Here is a 12301-nt window from a genome sequence, read left to right on the forward strand (position 1 = left end):
CACCAGGAGTGACTGTCCGTGATGACCTCTGATAGGTTTGTTGCTTAACTGCTACCTGCCTACTCTCTACTTGCAACTGACTTAGCTCAAAGTCAAAGTCACATTGCAACTGACAGTCAGTCAGTCAGTCAGTCAGTAAGGCTTGGTGTTTAGTCTGTTTGACAGTTACGGTCTTGTTTTTGTGGGGGGGCCCTCTCTGACAAGAGGACAGGTCTGTCTTTTATACATGCTGCTGGCCCTTGCCAGCACCATTTTTCTCGGGTCCAAGCCCCTTGGGACTCATGAACATATTTTATTCTCAGATTTGAGACTTCCTTCTTTGTCGCCTCCTACGACTCGCAGGGCCATGGTGAAGGTATTTGACACTGCCTCCACACGGGTATTTTTCTGTGTTTCAGTTCTTCAGATATAGCCTCTGCAGAGACCCACAGAGAACACTGCTTCCCACAATTCCTCTACCATTGCATGATGTAGCTATTGGCACAGAATGCATAGAAAACACCATTCCCAGTGGTACTTAAATTGGTTATGTTGCACAGTGTGGTGTGTTCCACTGTTGCATCACCATTTATTGTGCCACAATGGCTGCTTCTTCCATTTTCCATGCCACTGCACAAAACTTTGTACCAGCACCATCCACTTCTAGTACACAGAACCAGTCTCTCTAAATTCAATCATCTTCCCATCTCATTCTGTTTTGAAGTAGAATTTCTTCTCTTCTGAACTGAACAAAACATTCAGCCCATTGTTTTCTCTTTGATATCATCATCTTAACAATGTTAGCTGACATGCATAGACAACAAAGTTTACTGTTATGTAGTAGCCTAAATTACCCATTTCCTTCACCTGTGTTAAGTTCAAACATTTTCCTGGGCATTTTGTTCTTCTCTTAAATGGCTATAGCAGTTATTTCATTTTCTCTGTGTCTTCATTCATTCATTCAGTAGTAGCTGTAAGCTACCCACATTTTTTAAAGGTTGAATATTTTTCAAAATCACTATACCAAATTTAAAAATTTAGTACTGAATGGCACAGGCGTTATTCCACCCTGTCAAGTTTTCTGATATTGCTGGTGACTGATGAGGAGTTCTGTAATGTTATATATTCGTACCAAGTTTCTTGAAAATAAGTGAATTGCCATCTTCAATAACGTCTGAATTTGAATCAGATATTGCTGGACAAAGACTGCAGGTAATTAATATGATTAAAAGACATTCCTGACATTCTGTTTTACTTTATACACAGTGTGTCCAGGTTCTGTTAGGACTGTGTTCATTAAAAATACAAGCTGTGAATTATTTTCAAAATTTCACTCTTTTTATTCAAAATAGTCTCCTTCTGAATTGATACATATCTGGAATCGATTGAAGAGTTTTTGAAAACGGTCACTGTACTCCTTTTGTGGAATCACATTTAAAACTGCGGATTTGGATATCCTGGATGGTGTCATGACGGTCTCCTTTCATCGCCAACTTAACTTTTGGGAACAACCAAAAATCTGATGCAGCCAAATCTGGTGAATATGGAGGATGATCAAGGACTGTGATCATTTTTCTGGCCAAATATCACGCACGATCTTCAATTTGTGGGGTGGGGCATTGTCGTGGAAGAGCGACCAGGAACCTTGCTCTTGATATTCAGGTGGAATTCAAAGAATTCTCGCCCACAAACGATTGAGGACTCCGAAATAATAATCAGAATTCACTATTTGACTTTCTGGCAGAAATTCCTTGTGAATGATTCCTTTGGAATCGAAGAAAACAGTTAGCAGTGTCTTTACTCGACTCTTTTGCATGCCCACTTTCTTTGGTTTCGGCTTCTTTGGGCTCAACCACGCTGCACTCTGCCGCTTTGTGAGAGGCTCATATTGAGAACAGCATGTCTCGTCACCAGTAACAATCGATTTTGTAAATTTTGTATCACTTTGGGCCGACCGTAACAGGTCTTTGCCGTGTTCCACTCTGGCATATTTTTCATCGCCTGACAGCACGTGTGGTACAAACTGTGCACAGACCTTCCGTCTGCCCAAATCCTCAGTCAAAATTTGATGCACAGTACTTTTGGTATTCTCAAAAGCTTCTTGATGAGTTTTGCAGAAACACATCTGTTATATTTTAGCGTCCTGTTGCACTGATTTAAGTCCATGATTTATTTAATCCGTCTTGCAGTGCATACATTCATTTATCTCCTTCTTTCCCTCGCACTACATGTTTCGGCATAATAATGCCATCTTCAGGTGCTTACTTGTCCACGTCAAACCAGTTCATTGCATGCCATGTTCACACATTAAAATAACTAAAATATGTATCTATCATATACATTGTCAAACGTTAAAAGTATTAAAATTGTTCAGGATACCACATCACTACGTCGCCCCTCACTACGTCAGTCACGCCCATTCTCCTTTGTTGGAGCACTCCTTCANACATGGCATGCAATGAACTGGTTTGACGTGGACAAGTAAGCACCTGAAGATGGCATTATTATGCCGAAACATGTAGTGCGAGGGAAAGAAGGAGATAAATGAATGTATGCACTGCAAGACGGATTAAATAAATCATGGAAACACATCTGTCTGATGCAAGGATTTCGGTCACTTTTTTCACATTTTCTTCAGTGCGACTTGTTCTTGGCTTTGATGCATGTAGAGCATCTTAAATGTCCTCCCTGCCATCACGAAATACAGCATACCATTGAAAAATGTTCGAGCGACTCAAACAATCACTACCATACACACTTTTCATCATTTTGTATGCTTCTCTGGCTGTTTTGCCTAACTTCAAACAAAATTTGATGTTGGCTCTCTGTTCAACTGCCATTTTCCGACGAGCATCAGAACAGTACTGTTACATTCAAGGTCAGAACACATGATTCAGTGATGCTTGCGCTTTGAAATTATATACAGCCACAGCTGAAATGTCAAGAATCTTAACGCCACAACTTGCCAACAGCTGGTACTGCAGGAAAAAAAAAGTCCCAACAGATCCTAGACACACCGTGTATGTATGTCAATGCACGAATGCACGATTATGTAACACTGATAAGAATTTTCACAAAAGTTTAATCTACTGATTGAAGAACCGCATGATCATTGAAAAATATTCTGATTCCTAGGCTGACAATTTTCCAGCTATGTAAGCAAGCAAGCAAGCAAGCAATTCTACTATATCCAAAGGTACTATTCCAGCATTTGCCTGATGGGACTGAGAAAAAAACAAATATTTTCAGTCATTATAGTCAGTTTCCAGGTTGAAATTCAAACCTGACCTACTACAGATGAATCAAGAGGCCAGTCATTACACTGCAATGTTTGGAGACAATATTTTGATGACTGTCACAGATAGTGATGTGAGAAAAAGATGAAGATGCCTATTGAAAGGCATAAATGTATAATTTTCATGGAGAAACTGAGGAATATCATAGAACTTAAGTCAACATATGAGATTGCTAGTGAGAGAAAACAAAGCATCCTCTGTTGGAGAATATTACCTGATCATATGTGTACATGAGTTTGCAGTACTTGAGATGATGCCTCTTCTCTGTCAGAAGTTCTATTGCATGAGGAAGACAGTAAACTCCTTCTTCATGGGAGTTGGTTACCTGTAAACATAAAGTACAAACATGAGTTAGTTACCTGTGAACATAAAGTAAGCACAGTAAACATGGCAAACATCCTATTAAATAGATTAAAATATACAGTTGTATCAGACTGTTTACTAAACTGACTTAAAAGGTAAATTTGTCCCTGTGCTTAACTAATTAAACACTACACCATGAAAACATGAGAGAATGGATGTATAGACCCATGTTTTCTTGACCTCAGCACTAGTCGGAAGTAAGCTTCATGCCCTGGGAGCTTTACTCCTGGGGAAAGAGCACCTGGTACCCATTGGAGAGGAGGCTGGGTGGGCCACAGAGATGGTCTGGACGACATGGAGAATTGAAAATTCTTACACCCTCTGGGACTCAAACTCCTATACCGTGGTTGTCCAGCCTATAGCCAGTCGCTATACTGACCATGCTATCCTGGCTCATTACTAAATTGACTTATGAATCAAAAATACAATGGTAATAATGACATTTCTTATAGGAAAACATGCTTATATTAAAATACAAGTAAATAATCACATCTGAATTACAAGGAGTCATTACTTATTCTGATTTGTGGCATGAACATTCATCCTGAGAAAAATTGCAGAATCTCAGTATGAGCAAGAGAGTATAAATATTCATGAAAATTTCTGTGAATTCCTGTTTCTAATTTCTACTTACTACAAGTAACTTTACAGTGCTTTCATGTTGTTTTACATTCTAGCTATTATTCTAAAAATATTAATATATTAATATAAAAATATTATAAGTCAACGAGGATGAGCTGGGCAGGGCATGCAGTATGAACAGGAGAGAAGAGGAAGTTGTACAGGGTTTTAGGAGGTAAACATGAGAATGAAGACCACTATGAAGACAAAGTCACAGATGGGAGGATAATAATATAATGATCTTAGATATACAGGATTTGGGGGGGGGGTGGCTGTATTCATTTGGCTCAGAATACAGACTAATGGCGGGCTCTTGTGAACATGGTAATGAACCTTCAGGTTCCATAAAACGCTGGGAATTTCTTGTGTGACTGACTTCTGGCTTCTCAAAATGGACTCACCTCCATGGAGTTAGTTAGCTACTGGAGATATTTGTTTTATTAAAGATAGGTTTCCATATAAACCAAGTTCTGGTTCACGCAACTTTTACTATATATTTTTAATTTTCCTTATTATTCTCCAAAACTGAAGGTGTTTAGTTTGAGTCAAACTAAGTGTGTGGTCAGACAAAAAGCTATAGAAGAGTTCAAGGCTTTTCTGATGTGCTGCTGGTGACACCTGTAACACATTTCTTACCAATGATACGAAGAGGTTTGCTCGACAAATCTCACATTCATAATCTCCCTCCTCTTCACGAGCTTGGCGAACCTTACGACGTTTAATGTTCACTTCAGGTAACGGCAAACGTTCTGATGTCTTAAGTCCCAATGCATAAAGCTGCTTACGATAGTCTAGTTCCTCCTGCCTGATTTTGAGAACCATTGGCAGAACCTATAAAAGAAGATGGCAAAATCCCATTACTCTGATAAAACAAAAACAAAAAAGAAATTTGAGAAACAAACTGTGTATTAATATGGTAAATATTCATGTTCATGATAAGCTCATGGCACATACTTTGAATCATTACATTATATTGCTTTAATGTCTCAATAAATGAAAAACAGAAAACAATCCATTAAGAAATGTCATATAATGTGACATCTGTGGTACAAAACCAACCTATTGTCATGTAGTATGTGTGACTAGAGAAAGATTTGAATCGGTGAATAGATTTATTGACCACTTACAGGTCATAACTACAACAGTATTGCTATTTCCACACTTTACAGTTCACTAGAGAACACAGTCTAGTGCTCTCAGTCTCTTACTAGAAGTTTCCTTGTTCACAGCTCCAACAATGGCTATTACCCTGCTTGCAGCTGAAGTCCTCTCTTCACAACCTCCCATACAAAACTGACTATGGGGTAACCTTGCCTCTTACTACTTATATTGTTCTGGCAGGGACCACATATAACACACAGCTCTTACATTGTTATGTAGTTTACATTAAGGCTCAAATCAAACTTCGACAACTTTTTTTTTTAAATGATACACTTTACAAAATATTGGTTCATGACATAAAATCTAACCCTGCTGAGATATGCACCTTTAATTTGAAATATTTTCTGATGTGAATATAGAATGAAATAAAAATGAAATATAATTTCTATGCAGTCTGACATCTGTAGTGTGATTAATGTTTATTATCTAGGAACAGGGTGTTTCAAACCTCCTGGCTAATTTTCATTCTGGGGGTAATATTTTATTGTAAGGGAACATGGAATTTTAAATGCCCCACTTTTACAGCTGTGACAGACATGTCTTAACTGGGAGGTAATGGCATTACCATCAAAGAAATGCAACATTTGCCAAGTGGACCAAGCAATGTACCAAGAAATACATCTGACACATGGCTGATACAGACTGAATTTCTCTTATGAACAGGGGACATGAACACAGATGTGAGGATAATCTTAAATGAAAAAAATTAATAAAATTGAGATTACTGGTTTGGGATTACTGGAACTGAATTTCAAATCAGAGATTAGCTTAAACTGAAGAACACTTAATGGTGATTCCACTGTGCATGCATATACATAAATACATAACTTCTTGTACTACAAGATACTGAATTACATTTTAGTGTGTTGCCACAGGGAAATACTGAGAAACACTGGATTACTGCATACCTGTTTCAAAACTTCTACATTTGTTCTGCCATCTGTTGAAATGCTGAACAGTAGTCTCTCCAAAGAGAACATGGAAGGTTCACAGCTGTTCTGAATATCCTGAAACAAGTAACACATATCATGGAACATATGAGGAGAAAAGACAAAACATATATTGTCATTACTCTAAGATGTCAAGCATAAAATCGTTGAAAAATTGTCTTATAACTATCTAAACCTATAAGGTAAAAAGATACAGGTATCCCTGTAACAGGCCATAGAGGCCCATAAGGTTGTGAGAGGTCGAGGCTCCCACATTTTCTAGACAATCAGCTCACAGATAGCGGTGAGGTTATCAGCCTTACACGCCAGATGCCCTTTTACCCCCAGGAATATTCCTGGTACTCATTTCTGTTAGAGGCTGAGTCAACCCCAGGGCCATATTGCAGCTGGAAGGATTATGTAAATTGAAAAAATCCACCTCATTGGGATTTGATTCAACGACCTTCTGGTTTGTAGCTTAATGCCTCAACCAACTATGCTACCGCATGCCCCTCTCAACCTGTAACATTCTGGAAATGGGTAGGATGAACAGGATAAGAACTCTCACTTCTCTTATGAAACCCAGAAAGCACACCAGTATTTGTTCTAACACAATGCTTACCCTGAACACTTGCTCTGCTGTGTTGAGCCAGCTAGGCTGTGCATAGTAGACACTCTCAGACACAAGATAACCTGTGCAAATACTGGATGTAAATGCACGTGGAAACACCAGAATAAACTGGCCTGGTTCCTGTACTGTGTGACACAATGAAACACCATGCTTCACCAACAGGGGTGGAGGAACCATTGCTGTGTCAGATGGAAGCCATATTGTCTTGTTTCTGCAGTACCTGGGCACAAGTTTTGTTAAAGATGATCTGAATACTGAACTGTATTCATCAGGAATACCATACCTGCAATAAGTGAAGGCCTTATAAATTATGAATAAACAAAACTGACATCCACAGAAGAATCTATTTGGGCAAGAAATAATTCAGCACTAGAGGGGCCATCCCCCCTGATGGTGTCTCTACTTTGACGTAGTGGAGGGGCTTGCATGGTCAAACGACCCTGAGAGCTATGCCGGCGGTAGCATAGCTACTGGTAGGGCCACCCATGCCGGACAGGTTGAAGGTGATGAGCCAGACTAAAAGAGATACCCTGGCCCTCCAGGTTGGGGGTTGGGCGAGAGGCTGACGACCTCTCACCGCAAAAAAAAATATAAATGTCTTGAAACCTGGAATCAAGCCTTGGAAACCTCAACAGAATGGAAGACGACTTTTGGCAAAGAATATGGACTACTCTCTACGTACATGGAATGTGAAAACCCTCAATAAACCGGGTGCCATGAAATCGGTACTAGAACAGATAGATAAGTACAATATGAAAATCACAGCCATACAGGAAATGAGATGGCTGCGTAAAGGAATCATGGACTTAAAGAAACATACTGTGTGCTACAGTGGTAAAGCAGAAGGCAATAAGCAATTTGGTGTAGCCTTTGTAATAGAATGAGAATTTAAAAGCGCAATAATAGACTTTAAACCAATAAGTGAAAGAATTTGCACTTTGAGAATTAGAATGAAATTTTTCAATATGACGTTGATGAACGTGCATGCACCTACAGAAGAAAAAGAGGAGGAGGTCAAAGACTATTTCTATCAACAAATGGAAGAGACATATGATTCAATACCAAGTAATGACATAAAGGTTATTTTAGGGGATCTTAATGCCAAAATAGGTAAAGAGAAGGAACACAGAGGAGTAATTGGGTCAGAAAGTTTACATGATACAACCAACCATAATGGAATAAAATTAGTAGATTTTGCAGAAAGTAAGAACTTGATTATCAGCTCTACATACTTCCCGCACAAAAATATACATAAAAGGACATGGGCGACACCGGATGGGGTAACCTTCAATCAAATAGATCATGTCCCCATAGAGAAGCGATTTACGATGAATATCCTGGACATAAGAACATTAAGAGGAGCCAACTGTGATGGTGATCATTACATAGTACAGGTTAAATATAGATGTAAAATAACTTGTCAAAGATCTAAGCAGTACGAAGGGGGACCCAAAAATAACCGGAAATGACCTGTTGCGCGCGCATGCTTTGTAGTTACGAGTTGTGCTGCTAGGTGGTGTTAGCTGGGGGTCTCCCGCGACTGTTAGTGAGCTGGCGTCAGTCTGAGTTAAGTGGTTTGTCTGTGGTGCTCTGTTGTGTGCGTTCCTGTTTCAACCCTTTGGCGATTAGTGAGATGGCCGACCAGAAGGAACAAAGAGTGTGCGTGAAATTGATGAAGATCGTCGAAAGACCATTGACCAACTTTCTGAGGAAACGAACATCTCATGGAGCACGGTCCAGCGAATTTTAACCGAAGGTTTGCACATGAGACGGGTGTCTGCAAAATTTGTTCCTCGCTTGCTCGGAGATGACCAAAGAGAAAACCGCATGAATGGTTGCCGCGACTTGAAGAGTGAAGTGCAGTTTTCCCTAACAGAAAGCAAAATTTCACGCACACTCTTTGTTCCTTCTGGTCGGCCATCTCACTAATCGCCAAAGGGTTGAAACAGGAATGCACACAACAGAGCACCACAGACAAACCACTTAACTCAGACTGATGCCAGTTCACTAACAGTCGCGGGAGACCCCCAGCTAACAACACCTAGCAGCACAACTCGTAACTACAAAGCATGCGCGCGCAACAGGTCGTTTCCGGTTATTTTTGGTTCCCCCCTCGTATGAGAAATGTAAGAAATTTAATATTGACAAAATTACGGAGAGTGATAAGAGAGAAGCATTTCAAAATAAAATTAAAGAAATTAATGACAATAGAGCAAATAAAGAAGTAACGGTAGAAGGGATATGGGTAGATTTTAAAACTGCAATAATTACAGAAGCTCAGAAGACTCTGGGATATCAAGAGAAACAGTATAATAGAGAATGGTTCGACAAGGAATGTAGGGAGAGTATAAACCTCAAGAATAAGAAATACAGTCAACTCTCGATTATCCGGGGGCGGATTAACCAATTTTGCGGCTTAACCGGGGCTACTGAGGCTTTTTTGAGGCTTATATGTTGTTTAATATTCATTCACTTTTGTTTCACATGGTGAATTGTAACACTATCTTCACACTAGTGTGAACCGAGCTCTGCATTCTTTGGCCCTGTTATGCTAACACAATGTTCTAGGGTAGGGGTGAAAAATGCAAGGATTTGTGGAAAGTTTCAAGGACAGATACACCACCCAAATTGGTCTCTTTGTATCGATCTTCAAGTGCGTTAGCAAAATGTCAGGGTGTAAAAGGAAGTGTGTTGTGTTAAGTATTCAACAGAAACTCATGTGAGGCGGGCTTTGAAATGTTAAGCAGTGACGAAACCGTAAGTTCAGTGGGGTTGCAGCCAGAAGAGCGGGAAGAAAGTGAGAATGAGGAAGAGGTGGACAGTGCTGCTCTTAATCATTTGGAATCCTCAATAGACTATCTTGAGAGTGAAGAGAACAGTTTATTAAGTGACAAGCTAATATTACGTAGGCTTCGTACGGATATCCGTAAAAAGGAAAATGCCGCAAAAAAGCAAACGGCAATATTAATTTTTTTAAGTGTTAAGTGTGACTATTCGTAAAAAGTGTTGGATGTTGTTGAACACTGTGATTGAAATACCTAATTTACACTTCAGTATAATGTAAAAAAAGTATTAAATAGGCCATGAGATGACATAAAAATGAGGTTGAGTAAATTTAAATACAGGTAGGCCTATAGTATTATGAAGGTACAGTATTACAGTACTACTTTTAATAACATTTGTCTTAACTGGGTTTTCGATTAGTCATGATTTCCATGCCCACCATTATCCCAGATAATCGAGAGTTGACTGTATATGGAATATATGGAAAGACCAACAAGAGAAAGGAATGAGGCGTATAAAGAAGCAAGAAGGAAAGCAGACAAGATTTGCAGGAAAAAGAAACGGGCCTTTCTAAATGAGCAATTACTGCAACTGGAAGAAGACTTCAAAAATAACAAAACAAAAAATGCCTTTGGTCAAATCAAATATATGAAAGAAGGTTTCAAACCAAAAACAGAATTTATCCGAGACAAAAAAGGGCTTCTAATAAATAATAAAACAGAGATTATGAATACATGGAAAGAATATTTTGAACAATTATTAAATCAAAATCAGAATATGGAAGATAACGAGGACAATGAAGAAGAAAATACAGATGATGGAGAAGGGGAAGAGGAGGAGATAATAGAGCCTCCAACATAGAAAGAAGTGGAAGAAGCATTAAAGGAACAAAAACTAAATAAAGCACCAACATACCAGCAGAATTAAAGAAGGCAGGAGGACAAGAAGGAATGATAGCACTCCACAGAATTATAAATAAAGTGTGGGAAGAAGAAAAGATACCAGAAGATTGGGGAAAGAGCATTATATGTCCCATATTTAAAAAAGGGGATGAATTAACATGTAGTAACTATAGAGGTACTTCATTACTACCAACAGCATATAAAATTTTAACAAGGATCCATTTATAGAAAAAATAATAGGGGAATATCAATTAGGATTTCGACCCAATAGGTCAACAATAGACAATTTATTCAGCCTGAGACAAATAATGGAGAAATGCTGGGAATTTAATATAGATATTTATCCATGCTTCATAGATTTGAAACAAGCATATGATACAATAATAAGGAAGAAATTAAGGATGATTATGTCCACTTTTGGTATTCCAACAAAACTAAGTAGAATAATTAACTTAACCATGACAGAAACAATCAATCAAGTTAAAATCCAGAACCAGTTAACGGATTGCTTTAAGACAAATCAAGGATTAAAACATGGAGATAGTTTGGCACCATCATTATTTAATTTGGTATTGGAATATATAGTGAGGAAATGTAATGTAGACACAAGGAACACAATAGCGTATAAACAAACGCAAATAACGGCGTATGTGGATGATATTATTATAGTATCGAGATCCCTAGGAGCAACGAAGGAGACATATAAAGAAATAAAAACCATAGCAAAAACAACTGGCTTAGAGGTGAATGTAAATAAAACTAAAATGCTGATACAATCTAGAAGGAATCCAAGGCAAACTGGAGAAATTAACATGGAAGGGGACGGGATAGAAATAGTTGAAGACTTCATATATTTAGGATCGAAATTCCATAAAGATGGAGAGGAAAATCATGAAATAAGAAGAAGAATAAAACTAGCAAATAATGCATATTTCTCGTTACTATCAGTTTTTAGATCAAAGGATATACACCGAGCGATTAAAACAAAAATATATAAAACAATGATAAGACTGGTGTTTATTATGGATGTGAGGGTTGGACGCTAAACAAGAAAGAGGAATCAGTCATCAATTCTTTTGAGAGGAAAATCATAAGACGAATTTATGGACCAGTAAAAGAGAATGGGATATGGAGAATAAGATATGATAAAGAGTTATACAAATTATATAAGGAGCCAGAGATCTCAGTGACGATAAAGCTTAAAAGATTGCGATGGGCTGGGCATATACAGAGAATGGATAAGGAGCGTATCCAAAAGAAAATATTATACAGTGCAATAGGTGGTAGGAGACATGCGGGGAAACCAAGAACTAGATGGATTGATGCGGTGGAAGAAGATGCAAAGAAGTTAATGGGCGTAAGGAACTGGAAGAGAGCAGCGCAGGATAGAGAGGAATGGAGGGGCTTGATAAGGGAGGCCAAGGCCTGACATCGGGCTGTTGCGCCATAGAAGAAGAAGAAGAAGAGGGGCCATCACCATACACACTGTGAAACCACCATTTAAGGCTTCCTTGGAGAGCAGTGGATCTGAACATTAAACTGTGGAAAAAGCAATAAAAAGAGCACCATTCATACTATGTAAATTTCTTTGTTTTGTCTTTTAAAACTTATATGTGTGTGTAAAACTATTTGAAG

At 38.5% G+C, this 12301-nt stretch overlaps 1 protein-coding gene across 1 annotated transcript in view; it reads right to left on the minus strand.

Moving 5' to 3' along the window:
• Positions 1-12301, minus strand: part of LOC117282757 — a 61567-nt gene that overhangs the window by 3360 nt on the left and 45906 nt on the right. The window contains exons 18-21 of the mRNA XM_033753674.1: positions 6972-7263; positions 6329-6427; positions 4896-5090; positions 3490-3600 (exon numbers count right to left, since the gene is read on the minus strand). Of these exons, the coding sequence (XP_033609565.1) occupies positions 3490-3600; positions 4896-5090; positions 6329-6427; positions 6972-7263 (697 nt within the window). The remainder of the gene's footprint in view (positions 1-3489; positions 3601-4895; positions 5091-6328; positions 6428-6971; positions 7264-12301) is intronic.

This window comes from Cryptotermes secundus, unplaced genomic scaffold (genome assembly GCF_002891405.2).
Source record: "Cryptotermes secundus unplaced genomic scaffold, Csec_1.0 scaffold355, whole genome shotgun sequence".
NCBI lineage: Eukaryota > Metazoa > Arthropoda > Insecta > Blattodea > Kalotermitidae > Cryptotermes > Cryptotermes secundus.